Raw genomic sequence first — 17,077 nt, forward strand, 5'->3', positions numbered from 1 at the left:
CCTTCTATCTCCTTATCCTTATGGGTAGAAGGAACAAAGTCGGAAGGTCCTTGTTGATCCGAGCTGTCGTGTGTACCTTCATCAAGCCTTGCTGATGAACATCTGTGTCAGGCGAAAAATGATATTGTTATGATACAATAAATTTTCATACATACTTACCTGGCAGATATATACATAGCTATCGACTCCGTCGTCCCCGACAGAAATTCAATTTTCGCGGCACTCGCTACGGTAGGTAGGTGATCTACCGCCCTGCTCTGGGTGGCAGGACTAGGAACCATTCCCGTTTTCTAATCAGATTCTCTCTTCCACCTGTCTCCTGCGGGGAGGCTGGGTGGGTCTTCATCGTATATATCTGCCAGGTAAGTATGTATGAAACTTTGTTGTATCATAACAATATCATTTTCATACATTCAACTTACCTATCAGATATATACATAGCTGATTGACACCCTTTGGTGGGGGGCAAGAGACAGCTAACTACTGACTAGACAGGTAAACAACATATGTTGTAGGTATTTATAGACCTTGGTTCCTACCTTATTAGGTGGAAGACTTCGTGGCTACTGCCCAGGAGTCTGCTTCACCTCAAGAGCCTTAGCGAGATAGTGATCTGCGGCCAAGAGTTCTTGTGGGTCTGTCGATGGGGTTTCATCCGCTTACTCGGCAGAGCCTAACTGGCATTTGTCAATGGGTGCTAATCCGCTTATATGACAACACGCCTTCTTTAAGGAGCACACAACTGATCCCGATCACCCGATCCTAACCCGTGTTAGTTCTAAGATTGCCAAGAGTCATCCCCAAACTCTTAGCAAACAACCAAAAACTCGATAAACACACATACAAAATTCCCAACAAAAATTTTTGTACCCCTCTAAAAGTCAGTTGTCACTCGATTTCCTAATGAAAAGAAGTGAAGGCCGCCAGTGCGGCATCTGACTCTCCCATGCACAGGAAACAAGAACACATCCGACAAGAGGGTTACGTACACATATTTAAGGATCGGTGCTCTCTCCTTTACCCAGAACCGTCTGTGCTGACACAAACGGACCTAGAGAAAAACATTTCTCATACGTAACTCGCACATCTTTTAAGTAATGAGATGCAAATACTGAGTTGCATCTCCAAATAGGTTGCATCCAAAATATTTTTAAGTGATATATTCCTTTGGAATGCAATAGACGTCGCGATTGCCCTTACCTCATGAGCTCTTACTCTTAATAGATTAAAAGTCATATCTGAGCAGTTCTTATGAGCCTCGGTAATGACACTTCTAACAAAGAAGGCCAAAGCATTTTTAGACATTGGTCTCTTGGGGTCCTTCACCGAGCACCATAGACCGTGTTGTGAACCTCCCAACAGCTTCTTTCTGTCCAGATAGAATTTCAGTGCTCTAACTGGACAAAGTGATCTTTCTATTTCTCTGCCCCATAGGCTAGTAAGTCCTTTTACCTCGAAGCTCCTGGGCCAGGGATTCGAAGGGTTCTCATTTTTGGCAAGAAAGAGTGTCTGGAATAAACAAATCGCAGAATCTCCTTTGAAGCCAACTCGTGACTCAAGGGCGTGCAACTCGCTGACCCTTTTAGCCGTAGCAAGAGATAGCAGAAATATACACTTTCTAGTGATATCCCGGAATGAAGCCGTATGAGGTGGTTCGAACTTCTCGGAGGACAGAAATTTCAGGACCCACATCCAAGTTCCAGCTTGGAACCCTAGGTTCTACTGACTTCGATGTTTCAAAGGAACGAATGATTGATTGATTGATTGATTGTAGGTTTTCTGGCGTCACAACTACCAGGGTCACCGACGCCGAATGCTAAGTGTGATCTTTTAACGTTATTTTAAATCTTGTTTAATATATTATGAATTTTATCTTTAAAAGAGATACATATAAATTTGATTTAAAAAAAAAAAAAAAAAAAATCTGATAAAAATCAGAATAAAATTTCTGATCAAATAAAATTCTAATAAAAAGAATTGTTAATTAATCTGAATAAAATATAAAACAAAACCAAAAGGGAAAAAAGTATATACTAAGACAGCACAGCTGTCAGATATATTTGAGAAGACCAGCTTCTTTGATAAAAGAGATAACGTTATTAACACACATGCTTTCTCCCAACAGTTTTGGCATGCTATAATTACCACCTGCTTCACTACTATAAGCTAAAAAAACGATTCCTAAGTTCCACTAGACTGGGACACTCAACCAGCAAATGCCTAACAGTCAGTGGAACTAAGCAATCATCACAGAATGGCTCATTCTCCCCATCCATCAGATAGCCATGAGTTAAACGTGTATGGCCAATACGTAATCTACACAATACAACCTCCCACTTCCTTGGTATTAGGTCATATTTCCAAGGGTGTGTCTGTCTAGTAATTTCTTTCATTTTGTTGGGGCCTACTCTGTCCCACTGAAGTGCCCTAAATACTGGATAGATTTCCATATATCAAAGAATGTATCACGATATGGAAACAGGGCATTTTCTCGGTACTAAAGTTTGCGCTGCTGATTTGGCTAGCCTTGTCTGCCTCTTCGTTTCCCGATACGTTCACATGGGCAGGAACCCAACAAAATGAAACAATGCTGCCTCTATTTTGGTGCAAGAAGATCCACTGCAAGATCTTCAACACCAAGGGATGATCAGTATTAAAGACTTCCAGGGACTGTAAGGCACTTTTGGAGTCACAAAATATTGTGTAGCTACACACTGGGAGTGTTACAATATGTTCCAGTGCTACTAGGATGCCATACAATTCAGCTGTAAAGTTTGAGGCAATAGAAGGAAGTGCACCTCTTCGGTTAAAAGATTGGCTAAAAACTCCATATCCAACGCCGGCATTGGACTTGGAGCCATCAGTAAATATAAAACATGTATCTATATGCTCTGATACATGTTCTAAAAATATTGCCCTTATTTCCTCATCAGATTTATTTCTCTTTGCTCCATTGAAGTACCTGCAGAATTTCACATCGGTAACCTCCAGACAGGAGTACTGGGATACACAAAGGGAATAATGGGATATTTTTTAATATTTGTATCCTCTAAAATTTGTTTTATTCTATAGCTAAAAGGAATGGGATACCTGGATGACTTTTCATAAAAACCATTAAACCAAAAATATTTCTATTCGCCACAGCAAATGCCTGAGATTTTTTGGGGTCTTTGCGCTCTAACCAGTACCGAAGTATATGATGACTGGCGATAGAGTTCAAGAGGCATCTCTCCTGCATCAACTAGCAAACTAGATATTGGTGACGAACGGAAAGCTCCTGTGGCTATACGAATAGCTGAATGATGTACCGAATCTAAAAGTTTTAAGTTAGATGAGGAAGCTGAAGAATATATTTCACAACCATAGACAGCTTTGACAAGATTAAAGATTTATGAAGCCTTAGTAAAAGATTTCTATCAGCTCCCCAACTGGTGTGAGAAAGCACCTTCAAGATGTGTAGAGCTTCTAGGCTCTTTGCTTTTATATGTTTGATATGGGGGACCAAGTCAATCTACTGTCAAAAACTAGGCCTAAGAAGTGTGCTTGTTCTACACATGGGATTCTACGGCCATACAAATAGAGGTCTGGATCAGGATGCCAACTCCCCTGAATCGACAGAAGTGACGGCAGTAGTCTTGCTTACAGAGATTTTAAAACCCTGTTTCTCAGCCCAAACTTACTATTTTATTTGATTGTTAATTGTAGCTTTCTTTCTGCCACAGTCATCCGGGTGGCAGCAAAGGATATTGACAAATCATCCACAAACAGTGTCTTTAAAACCTCTCTTGGAATGACAGCTGCAACACTGTTTATGGCCAGAGCAAAAAGTGGTTACACTGAGAACACTGCCCTGGGGAACACCTTCTTCTTGACACCTTTTCTCTGATAAAGTACTGCCAACTTTAACTTTAAAATACCTACGATGTAAAAAGGATTTCACAAATAAAGGTATTTACCTCGTAGACCACCATTATGCATAGTCTTCAGAAATCCCATGTCTCCAAGCAGTGTCATATGCCTTTTTCTAAAAGGAACGAATGAGATCGTGCAAATCTTTATCATTCGTCAAATCTAATCCCTGTTTCTGAAGACTGCTGAAAGCATACTTCTGTACCCCTTCATAGTTGTACAGAGAGATGCGACTTTTCCCTCAGGAAAAGAAGGAAATCCGCAATTTCGGTCACAGAGGTATTGGAAGAGGACAGCTTCTTCGACCTGCACCAGTTTCTGAAAACTTCCCACTTCGATTGGTACACTCGCCTAGTAGATGATCTGCGGGCTCTGGCAATTGCGCTTGCCGCCTTGCGAGAAAACCTCTCGCTCTGACAAGTCTTTCGATAGTCGAAAGGCAGTCAGAGCAAGAGCGGGTAGATTTTGATGGTACCTTTCGAAGTGGGGTTGTTTGAGCAGATCTATCCTGTTTGGAAGAGATCTGGGGAAGTCCACTGTCCACTCCATTACCTCCGTGAACCAAATTCGGGATGGCAAATATGGGGCTATCAGAGTCATCTTGGTTCCCTTCGAGGACACAAACTTTCTGACTACTTCCCCCAGTATCTTGAATGGGGGAAAAGCGTACACATCTAGCCCTGACCAGTCCAGGAGAAGGGCATCTATTGCATAAGCCCTGGGATCTTCTACTAGGGCGCAAAATGTGTCTATCCTTTTGGAGAGAAACGTGGCGAATAGATCTACCAGAGGTTTCCCCCAAAGATACCAAAGGCTCTGACAGACTTCTGAGTGGAGGGTCCATTCTGTAGGAAGGACCTGGAACCTCCTGCTCAGTCTGTCCGCTCTCACGTTCCTCTCCCCTTGGACAAATCTTGTTAGGAGAACCACGTTCCTTTGATTCGCCCTTTTTAAATCAGCAGATCTCTTGCTAGTTCGTATAGGGCGAGAGTGAGTTCCTCCTTGTTTTTTGACATAAGCCAGAGAGGTTGTATTGTCGGAGTTTATCTGTATCACTTTGTCTCTGACTATGTGCTCGAAGCTCTTTAGCGCAAGGTGAATTGCACATAGCTCCTTGCAATTTATGTGCCATGACACCTGTTATTCCGACCAGGTGCCTGACACTTCTTTGGATCCTAAGGTCGCACCCCAACCTGTCTCCGACGCGTCTGAGAACAATGTCAGGTTTGGGTTCCGTACTTCCAAGGGATAACTCCTTGTTTTTCTTCTAAGGGGGTCAACCACCACCTTAATTGATCTTTTATTTCCGATGAGATTGGGAACGTGTTCGAGAGCTGTCCTGTCTTCCAACTCCAACTGCTTCTCAGGAAGAACTGAAGCGGACGGAGATGTAGTCTTCCTAGAGGAAAGAACTGTTCGAGCGAGGAAAGGGTCCCCAGAAGGCTCAACCATTCCCTCGCTGAAGTGCGCTCTTTCTCTAAGAAGTTCAATACTGTGGAACAGCCTTTCCTTATTCTCTCTTGAGAAGGAAATCAATACTCGAAAACCCCGAGAATCCATTTGAATCCCCAGATAGACTACGTTCTGGCTGGGGACCATCTGAGATTTCTCGAGGTTCACGATTAATCCTAATACCTTCGTCAATTCCAGGATTGTTGACAGATCCTCCAAACACTGCTTTCGAGACCTGTCCCTGATGAGCCAGTCGTCCAGGTATAGGGAGACGTTTATCCCTTTCATGTGTAGGTGTTTTGACACATTTTTCATCAAGTCTGTAAAGACTTGGGGAGCCGTAGATAGGCCGAAACACAGGGCCCTGAAACTAAATGATAGATCCTTCCCTCAAACATGAAAACGAAGGTACTTCCTCGACGAATGGTGAATCGGGACGTGGAAATATGTGTCTTGAAGATCTAGGGACGCCATCCAATCTCCTTGACGGAGTGCTGCAAGTACTGAAGCAGACGTTTCCATGCTGAACTTCTGTTGTTCTACGAATTTGTTCAGCGAACTTACATCCAGTACTGGTCTCCATCCCCCCGAGGCTTTTGCTACTAGAAACAAGCGATTGTAAAACCCGGGGAGCTGTGATCCAGTACCAGTTCTATTGCTCTTTTGTCCCACATCTGTTCCACCATTTGACGAAGAGTATCCATCAGAACAGGGTCCCATGTATCTGGTGGACAGTTCCCTCGGTGATGTTGTCAAGGGGGGCCTGTCCTTGAATGGGATATAATAACCATTCCTGATTATTGACATCGACAAGGATCGGATCCTATGCTTCCCATGCTCCCGCAAAGAACTGTAAACCTGGCTCCTACAGGTGTCTGGAGGAAAGATTTCTCATTTTCCCTTCTTAAAGGGACGGAAGGAAGATCTTCCCCTTCTCTCCGTTGTCTTCCTTCTGGCGATGGATCTAGCCTGAGGGCCTCCTCGAAAGGGCTGCTGTTGCTGAGCTGGCCTAGTGGCTTTCTTTTCCTCACTGGCCACAGGTCTATTCTTCCTTGAGGATTGTCTTAGAAGATCTTGAGTGGCCTTCTCAGTTAGTGAATGAGCAATGTCTCTCACCAACTGAGAAGGAAATAAATGTTCTAGAGAGGCGCAAACAATAAAGCGGATCTCTGCGAAGGAGAGACAGCCTTAGTGAGAAAAGCATATGAACCGCCCTCTTTAGTATTCCCGCACCAAAGAGGGAGCATACTTCCGCCGATCCATCTTGAACAGACTTATCAATGCATGTAAGGATGCTATGTAAGGTTTCGGGTTAGTTGTTCCTTTTCATGGGACTTCTTAGCAATAACTCCAAGGACCAATCCAGGAAGTTAAATACTTCTAAAGTGTGGAAAAGTCCCTTGAGGAGATGGTCCATTTCCGAAAGACCCCTGTTGCTTTAGCCGAATTTAAGGCGTCTCCTCGAGGAGTCTACGAGACTCGAGAAGTCTGACTCAGCTGACACGGGCAGAGGACAATCCCATATTCTCTCCCGTTTCGTACCATATGCCTCTCCTACCCGTTAGTTTAGCAGGAGGCATGCAAAAGACTGTCCTTCCTAACTCCTTCTTTGTCTTGATCCAGGAGTCAAGAGATTGTAGGGCCTTTTCATAGATATGGCCGGCTTCATTTTCAGGAAAGATGAAGACTTGTGCGCTTTCGTGCTTGAAAAAAGAGAGCGCGGAGAAGGAGGAGCAGGCTGAGTCAAGGCATCTCCATATTCTTCTAAGAGAAGAGAAGAAGAACTTTATAATTTGAAAGTCCTTCTTAGTTAGTGATTTCGTCCTCCGAGACGTCTTCTAAATTAATAGGCTCGGAAGGACAAGGCTCCCTTCTCTCATCTGTCTCCTCCCTTGATCTCTTCCTTTCCGAAGAAGAAGCACTTCTACTAGGAGAGGGACTAAGAGTAAAACACTCTCTACGTCTATCATCAGGCGAGTCGTGCATAACAGTTTTACGCCTGGAAGACTTCTGTCGGATATCAAGCTCTTCATGAGGAGAATGCGCTGGCGTTTAGCAGGAGTATCTCGCTGAGAATACTCCTGGCGCCTGGTAGGAGTATCGTGTTTGGAATTACTCCTGGCGCCTGGCAGGCGCAAACACGCTTCGAATACTCCTGGCGTCTGGTAGGCGCATCGCGCTCCGAATACTCCTGGCGCCTGGTAGGAGTATTAAGTTCAGAACACTCCTGGCGCCTGGAAGGAGTATCGAGATCAGAGTACTCCTGGCGCCTGGCAGCGTATCTCTTTCCGAATACTCCTGACCTTTGGAAGGCGCATCTAGTTCCGAACTACTCCATGGAGTTTGGGTAGGAGTATCGCACATGGAAGGCGCCATTTGCGTTTGGCAAGTAATTATTGCGCTTAGCAGGCGCTCTACTCCTATCAGGAGCTCCCTCTTCTCCAGTTGGATCTTGTTCTTGGAGAAGTTCCAGTCCTTGAACGATCTATAGGAAACTCAGGCTCTTTGCGCCTACTTGGCGCCTGGCTCCTAGCTGGCGCATACGCTTGGCAGGAGTTACTTCCTTTTTCCACTTCTCTCCTGCCTAACGCTCTGCTTCCCCCAAGATGGTCGCCTGTGCGACACCTCCCCTGGAAGGCTCGTTGCGCCTGACAGGAGATCGGTATTTGGATCTCTTAATCGGAAGCCTATCATCCTTCTTACGAGTAGGCTCTTTAGAAAGTACTCCTACCAAAGACGCTCATTGCTCCTGCATATTCATCAAAATTTTCCTGGTCGAGGACTCATTCGAATCAGGAGAGGGAGATCTGGAAGGCGCTCGAGGATCTCTTACAGTCCTAGGATCTAACTCCTTTCTAGCCTTCTTTATTACCGAAGGCGCATCTTCTTCAGAGAAGCGCTCGGGACTAGAATTAGCTCAGATTCTTTCCAATTCCTCTTAAGCGGACGGGAAAGCTTCGACTCCTTCCATCCTCTTCTCGGAGAAGGCGAACTAGATGAAGAAAAGCACTCTCGTAGGACGCTTTTCCTATAGCTGTCCCTGGCAGTCTGAGATGTAATAGATTCTGCCGAAGGGACGCCTGATCGTTGGGGATTCTCCACAGCCTCCGTAAGGCTTTCGACTTTCCTTCTCCTCTGGGTGGGCCAGGGAGCTTGGAAGCGGTCTAGGCCTGGGAGCGTCGCAGAGACGACCAGACGCCCCCTCCACCACACTGGGGACACTAAAATCACTTGAGAACCCACATTCACTTCTCTTACCTTCCAATGCTGCCATTTTTTTCCTGACATTTTTCGGAAGGGAAGACTCTTGAGTTCCGCCATTTCTGAGCCAGAATCGAGAGGGATTAAACAACTTGTGAACGGGCTGAAATAGAAGAAGAAGCTACAGAACTAGATAGAAGTTCACGAGATCTAGACATTTTCCGGCTTTTGTAAGCCGCCTTCCTCTCTATCTTTTCTAACTTCTTCAAGTAAGGAGTTAGATTCTTCCATTCTTGCGCATCAGTTCTCACACTCGTTACACGTATTCTCAATCGAGCATTCAACCATTCTACAACCACTGCATGCAGTGTGAGGATCTACCGAAGCTTTCGGAATCCTCACCTTACAGCCCTCATTCACACACACTCTGAAACTAACACTAGAGTCAGACATATTCACGAAAATCAAAAGCCAAGTCCAAAAAACAGTCCACGATAGCGAATGCCAAACAACGATCCAAGTACGTCACCAAAAATCAGTCGAAAGATGATCAAAAGCGTGTGAAAAAAGAATTCCAGTCAGAGGAATAACAACAATGTTGATACCACCGGCGACAGAGAGAATCTGATTAGAAAACGGGAATGGTTCTTAGTCCTGCCACCCAGAGCAGGGCGGTAGATCACCTGACCTACCTGTAGCGAGTGCCCAGCGAAATTTGTGAATTTCAGTCGGGGACGATGGAGTCGATAGCTATGTATATATCTGACAGGTAAGTTGAATGTATGAAATTCCTGAACGTCAGATGCGTCTTTGCGTCGTGAACTGGAAGCGTCCTGACGTCGAGAGTCCAAAGTGTCTTGGCGCCGCCGAACGGCTGGTACGTCCTGAGGGGGGGGGGGGGGGGGGGCCGGACCAGATTCCCTTGCTGCAATCTTTGCCTCGAGCGCTATATTTTTGTTTCCCCACGACATCGGGAGCTGGATACGTCCTTCCTTCGAGAGTTGGATACGTTCTTTGCTAGCGCACTGTGAAAGTCCTTTCGTCGCGAGATGCATGGGTCCTGGCGCCGAGGGCTGGCTGCGTCCTGGCGTCGAGAGCTGGATGCGTCATGTCGCCGAGAGCTGGTTGCGTCCTGATGACGAGTGCTGGATGCGTCCTGAAGACGAGTACTGGATGCGTCCTGATGTACAACAGCGGATGCGTCCTGTCCGCGAGCGCTGTATGCTCTTGTTCGCGAGCGCTGCTGTATGCGTCTTGTTCGCGAGCGCTGCATGCGTCCTGCCGACCCACTTTGAATACGTGCTGTTGAGCGACAGACTGTCGGGAACGAGCGCTGCTTTTCTCCTGGCGAGGAGACCTGAAGGTGTCATCGTGACGAGCTACCAAGTCCATATCTCGTCGTCTAGGCGAAGGAGAGGAGAGGCGACGAGAGCTAGATTTAACGTGGCGTAGAGAATCGAGGGAAGGTTTAGCAGGAGAAGAGTATCATAACCTCCTGACATCACGAGGACGGAGTTGTTCAACGTCTTGAAACGGTGTTTCCTCCCTTGATCTCTTCACTGGCAGCCTGTCATCCTTACGTCTGCCCGACTGGAGAGGAGGGCGATTAAAAGCTTCTACTAGCGAAGTCAACTGCTCCTTGCATGACCGCCATGAACGATCTCGCTACCGTTGCTGGGTCCTGCGGTTCCGAAGGAGACAGGCGTCGAGGTATGCTGGAGGAAGGAGAAGGTTCTCTAGAGATTTCCCCGTAACCTGAAGGAAGAGGAGATCTCTCATGTCTCCATGCGTCCTGCGGAGAATCATCCTCTCTAGTTCTCGTCCTTTTCGCAGGCGATACGTCCAAGCCATCATCAGAAGGAAACGGTTCTGGGCTACTCCATCTACTAAAATGGGGCGAACAAAACCGCGTCAGATCAGGACGCTGCTTCCAACTCCTCTTGAGCGGTCTCGATTCCTCATACTGCCATCTGCGTCGAGGAGAGGGGCTCGGAGAAGACGCTACCACTTCCGACACGCCTTTTCTGTGGCGGTCATAAGCAGCCTGGGAAAAAGCAACAGGACTGCTTGAGGCAACGGCTGACCAAGGATCAGTTCCTCTCACCCCCTTACGGTCATCGACGTACCTTCTCCCTTGGTCCTGGGAGCTTGGTAGAGGTCTAGACCTAGGGGCATGACAGGATCGATCAGTCACCACCTCCACTGCACTTTCACAAGCACTATCACTTATTTCACCTTCACTCTTACCTTGTTTTAAGGCTGCAAGTTGATCCTTAAGAATTTGCATCTCAGCCGCCATCTTGACGTACTGAGGGTCATCCAAAGTAGCTACAGGTCCTGCTACAGGAGAAGGAGCTACTACCTCAGGAGCAGGTTCTAATAATACAGGGGTTAAGGGAATGGAAAGGTCTACACTAGCTTCACTTCCAGACCTAGACTTAGATTTAGATTTAGAAGCCCTCCTGACTTTATCTAATTCCAATCTACGCACATAGCGTTTCATATCCAACCATTGTTTCTCATCCAAACCCTCGCATTCTTTACATCTTTTATCCAAGGCACATTCAAAACCCCTACACCCCAAACAAACAGTGTGAGGATCGACCGAAGCCTTCGGCAATCTCACCTTACACTCCTCATTCACACACACTCGAAACTGTCTCTGAGACATCTCAAATCAAAGAATCGTCCAAAGAATAAACCAAAATAAAGCCAAAGCGATTGCCAATCCACAGAATACGTCACCAATTCAGTAGAAATACAGCGACACAGGGAAGCGAGCGAAAAAACCCGACGGAGGACTAACAACGATGTTGACAGTCCAACCGGCAGAGATGATCTGAGGAATAGAAAATGGGAATGGTTCCAAGTACCACCCTGTAAGGGTTGTTAACCACCTAACCGGACACCTACCACTCGGCGGTTGCCGCGAGTTTTGAAAAATCTGCTGAACCGATAAGAGGGACTATAGCTATCTATATTAATCTGCCAGGTAAGTTCTATTCATAAAACTGCACTATCCAAGGTTCCAACCCTCTTTCTCTGCAGTTCTTCCAAAAGAGCTGGGGTCTTGCTCCCACAGTTGAATAGAAGACTGCATTTTTAAGCTTCTTTGTTATGGTCTTTGAAGCAAACTTTGACCACTTGCGAAAAGAAAATGCAAATTACCTCTCACCCTTGCCTGTTGTCTGTCTCCTTCCTCGAAAGGGTAATATTTGCAACAGCAAGGTTGATTTATTTGAAAAAGTCGACCCGACCAATCCCTAAGCTGTCTTGTAGATTGGGTTAGCAAGTTTTGTGTGGTATTTTCTGCAATTCTAACGTAATCTCCTTCGCTACCTCTTATGGAAACAGCTTGTTGCCTGTCCAAAGGCAAGAAAAACAAAGCTGACCTCTGATTAGAAGCTATATTCTTGGAGGTGAAAGAACATTATAGTTCCTTTTTCTTCAAAATTCCCATGGCAAACAAGAAGCCAAATCATGAGGAGCATCTGTTATTGCTGTCAGAACAATAAATGACTTTTAATCAGTCTTCAGATACCTCTTCCAGCTAAAAATAAGCCTCTTACCTCCTTTCCTAAGGCTGATTGACCAATCAATAAAACTAACTTCAAGAGCCTTGAAAATGTTCTTTAGAAAGTGATTGATTTTTGTACCAGAAAACATCACCTTGGTCGAATTAAAGGCAGACCTACATGCTGAATATCAGACTGGTACCACCACCACCACCACCACCTGGAAAGCTGAGACAGAGGAATACAAAAGGAGGATTTTCCTTGTATCCTCTTGTCAGCAAACTGAGGAATACAAAAAGGGTGATTTTCCTTGTATCCTCTTGTCAGAAAGCTAAGGAATACAAAAGGTTTATTTTCCTTGTATCCTCTTATTAGCACACCAGACGTGTATGTCTTCTAAGGCTTTTGTTGCTGACTAGGAAAGAACCATGTTAGGCAATCTCAAATAATCCGAGGGGTTGTCCAATCTAAATGTTGATTGCAGCTTCAATGGGGTCGCAAGAGAATAAATCTGGATATGCATCCAAAAAATACTTTAGCAGTGTTGAATAAGCATTGCTTGCCTTATTCTGTGCTACTTTCAATTAATTTTCCTTGTATCCTCATTGCTCTTCCGTAGAAGGTTGCGCTGTCATCATCTGTTCCGAAGTCGTCTTCGTTAGAGAAGTTCTTTAGTAAAACTCTAAAACTCTTCAGCTGTTCCATTGTTGAAGGTACCTGAAAAGGAATATCTTTTATTGGGTGCCCAAAAGCAAGGCACACGGGCACTTCCAGGTGCTCTCATGAGTAGCGAAAAATTGGCGCCAATGGGTGCTCTCGTGAGTAGTGGAAAATTGGTGCTAATGGGCATCTCGAAGCACGATTTCCGTCGTTTGGGGGCCAAAAATTGATGATCCCGAGGTTCTTGATCTGAAAACAGTCTCTCAGGACTGTCCCCAGAAAAAACTGCAGGAAGGCTGAGGGTTCCTCTCAGGTTCCTTATGCCTTTTATAAGACAGAGGAGAGAGCTCCACAGAAGAAGGGTGTCTTCAATGGGCACGACTCTGTCGAATAACTCCAGTAGCACCCAAATACGGACTGGGAGTTCCTGGCCTTGATGAGAAACAGTGAATGTTACGAGTTGTCTCTCAAAGCCTTTGCTGCAACCTGGGAATGCACAGGTTTGACTAAGGGGGTGACTACTTGTGGGCAGACCCTGCCAACCTCACTTGGGCCTCCAGTATATCTCCTCCCTGATTTAGGGGAGTCTGGCAATAACCTTTGCCTAAGAACATCGGTGGGCCAGGGAGCCATCTCCACCACAAAACCCACTTACACTTTTGTTACTTATCAATTAAGAATTTCATTGATTCATCCAACTGGGTAACTGTACTGACCATAAACCCGAATTTTTTATCAATTCTATTATCCAGGCTGGCAAAGCAGTTGGACTCCAACTATCGTGATTCAGGTTAAGGAGAAGCAGGAAGACTTATGATACATGCAATATCTGAAATGGAGAGGTAACAACAGGTACTTCTGTACTTACCTCTTTAGATCTCTGCAAGAAGCATAAGAAGCATAAATAGCATGTGCACCACAAGCTTTGGTTAATCTGACATTGCAGCCTTTGCTGCAATACCTAAATACCTAAAACTAGTTAAGCTCGAATCTGACATCATAATGAGCTAAACAAAAAGCAATTCTTAAAGTTAAGCAAAGAAAAACAAAAGCTCGTGAACAGATTACGGAACTACCGAACTAACTACCGATTGGCAATTCTCGATGAGAGAAAAGCCAGTGAAATACTAATTACCCAATTAATAAAAAATTTAATAAAACCACAACAAATTCTAACTAAAATAATAATGAAAAGGCAGCTAAAAGACCAAATACTTCACCGCAGTGAAGTAACATGATCGAATCTGATGGTAAAACAAGATGCTCTCGTACATATTAGTTCTAGGATGGCAGAAACAAAATTGAGGTACTTTCATGTAGTTGTTCCTCTTCCCCCTAAGTGAGTTGGGTAGCCTATTTCCCTTACGGACACTGAAGGATGTTTTAACCGTGAATTCAGATATTAAAGCTGGTGTCAAAGTAGAAACTACAGCTATTTATTGACTGGGTAATTCAAGGCACATGTACAAGAGGGGACTATTAACTCACCTCTTCTGTCTCATCACTTAGTACATTTTCTGGTAGTCCTTTAAAGGCTTTATTGAAAAAGGCATTAAGATGCTTTTCAAACTGCTTAAACTTTTTATGCTCAGGAGAACTTTTAGCTGAGGGTAATTCACAAATCCACATTGTATTTGCATCTCTGACCTGTTGGATAGAGAAAATATTAAGAAAACAAATAGACATGGCAAAAGATGTCAGCCTCATATTCCATTACTGTATATGAACTTTACTCCATGAACTGCAACAATTCACTCAAGTAACATAACTTTTAGGAAATAAGTTTGTAAGCAATACAGACAGTCCCCTGGTTATCGGCAGACTCCGTTAATAGCGATCCAGTATTATGAAGCTAGATACGGCGATGCCATAACATGCCAAGTTTTGGTTATCAGCGCCATAAGGTGCCGATAAAAGTTATGGCCCCATAACATACCTAGCAAAGGAGCCATTGACTGATTATTGGCGCCATCAACCGAAACTTGGCACCATAAATCACCGACCCTGCTGATAACTGGGGACTGCTTGTACAATGAATACTTACCCGGCAAACCTTGTAGTTTTCCATGTACGGGATTCCCTGGCTGGGAATGTGCTACTGAAGTCAAATGAAGTCATACTCGAAGTGCAATTATCATCAGATGCATATAACTGTACCTTTAAGAAAAGATGCTAAATTGAATATACAACCAGGCAAAAATGGAAACAGAAAATGTACACATAACAACTGCATTTCTGGGCTCAGCTCGTGTCGGCCTGTGAAATATCCTTAAGTTCATTATTTCTAGGTAAAATAATCCTAATATTACCAGAGAAAAAATAAAATCAAGAAAATGTCAGTTAAACCGACTCGCTCACTCTATAAAAGAAGTGTCGGTATGGTAACAGGGGCGAGTGAGACCACTACCACGAGCCATTTACCATTTAGACCTTCCATCACAAAATCCCCCACCTGAGAGAGCTGATACCAAAGAATGATGCGTCCGCTACTACTACTACTACTGACGCCAAGCGGAGAGCAGCGCCTCTAGCGGCCATCCTTTATAATTAGCTCGACAACGCCAGTTGTGATTTTTTCCCTCGTGTTGTTTTCGCTTTTTTGGATTTATTTCATCTACGATGGAACGTGCTGCTATCGCTTCGGCTAAGTTAAGTGCCCGATAAGTCTGATTTTTGTATTTTGGTCTTCCAGGGACCAGTATTTTCCGTTTTTTAGGTCATATACGGTCACCTGGTTGACTCGTGGCGGCCATGAGCCGCCTCGTGTTGTTTAGATTTCCCAGTCTCCCATACTGGGACATCTTATTCTTATGGGCTCTTATTTTACGTTCATCTTCTTGTTACATCGTATTTTAGAATTAGGGTACACAGCCCATACCTTATTACCTATTATCTCTTAGTTTGGTATTTAGGGCTATACTGTTATTCTCCCGCCCAGCATCCCAGCTCTTGCTCTTCATCGGCTACCGCTGGGCTCCGGAGTAGTCGACTGTTCTTGGGATCAGTTTCGCCTCCTCCTGGGCTTCGGTTTCTCTTTTACTAAAGTGTCCCTTCTATTCTTTACGATGTATTTATATTTATTATATCAGTGTTACTTAGTGTGTTAGGCTAGCTCAGGCGCCTTGTACCTTGTGTTGGTACAGTGGGTTCACGTCCGCCCCTCTGTGGTAGTAGTTTGCTACCGCGTCCTGGTCCACCACCGATCACGTGTCCCATTAGGCGCCTTACCCTCTCCCTTCCCTCCCTTCCACGTGGTAGGGAGGGGTCTGGTCGGGCCTCCTCGGTTGTCATGACAACCACTATAGCCTTCCTCCCTCTCCCTCTGAGGGGGCCAGAGGAGTCCCATACCAGCTGGGGGCCTGGGTGACCACTTTGTCTCGGGTACCGGGGTACTCGATGGGTAGGAGTTGGCCACCCCTCTCTTTCTCGCCCGCCGCGTCCACCCCGGGGTTCCCACATGCTCTCCCTCTACCATACCCTACCCCTACCATGACGGACGGAGCCCCTGCTCAAGCCGGGGGCTCCTTCGGTTATCAGTTGTTTCTGGCTCCGCCAGCGGGCGGGGTTAGGATTTACCAGTGGTCTATATAGCTTGCCTAGTATATCTTTTTTCCGCTACCGGAGGAGAGCTTGCTCACTTACCCGGGCCCTCCTCTAGTAGTCGGAAGAAAAGCATGTCTTATTCTATAAGTATACATGTCCTTACTGATGTTTTATTTATTCATATATTTATCATCTTCACGGTGTTATTCCTACTACCTCCGTCGTTCTCCGTCGTGGTTCCGTGGGCTCCTCACCACTCCTGGTTGGTTCCTTTTCCCCGTCCCCGGCGTACGCTGCGGACTCCAACCAAACCGCCTTACTAACCACACGTATTGCGGCGGAGGACTAGTTTTACTCTAAACTTACATACTCCGGCATGCAACGGAGTCTATGTTAGGCTGTAAGTGTGTAATCTTGATACTCATGTATCCCTCCACTTACAGGCTACTAACTGCCAGGAACCAGGCTGCAATGCAGTCCTCTATGACCCCTGTGCCCATGAAGAATGCAGGACCCACGCCCCTGTGTGCCAATACCCACGGCGAGCTGATTGTCTGGCACCATGAGGCATGCACTATCTGCTACGACCTCGTGAGTCAGCTTTTGGGTGGGGTAAGTAGATTCCTGGACAACTTTCTTGTAATCAATGGTTTATCTTTAGTTTTAAGACTTACTTTAAGCTGTAACTCCGCCGTCAGAGGCTTCATATCGCCTTCTCTTTCAGGCTGCCGCCGTGAAAGAAGTCGCCTTGGCAACCCTGAAAGCTTGGGTAGGCGGCTTCGGCAAGAACGCCGCCA

The 17,077-nt window shown here is 45.4% G+C and overlaps 1 protein-coding gene across 1 annotated transcript in view; it reads right to left on the reverse strand.

Moving 5' to 3' along the window:
- Positions 1-14,904, reverse strand: part of LOC135213922 (putative Ras-related protein Rab-33) — a 133,354-nt gene extending 118,450 nt beyond the window's left edge. The window contains exons 1-2 of the mRNA XM_064248016.1: positions 14,782-14,904; positions 14,226-14,384 (exon numbers count right to left, since the gene is read on the reverse strand). Coding sequence (XP_064104086.1) covers positions 14,226-14,384; positions 14,782-14,805 — 183 coding nt within the window. The 5' untranslated portion in view covers positions 14,806-14,904. The remainder of the gene's footprint in view (positions 1-14,225; positions 14,385-14,781) is intronic.
- Positions 14,905-17,077: the final 2,173 nt, after the last annotated feature.

The sequence above is a fragment of the Macrobrachium nipponense genome, chromosome 43 (assembly GCF_015104395.2).
Source record: "Macrobrachium nipponense isolate FS-2020 chromosome 43, ASM1510439v2, whole genome shotgun sequence".
Lineage (NCBI taxonomy): Eukaryota > Metazoa > Arthropoda > Malacostraca > Decapoda > Palaemonidae > Macrobrachium > Macrobrachium nipponense.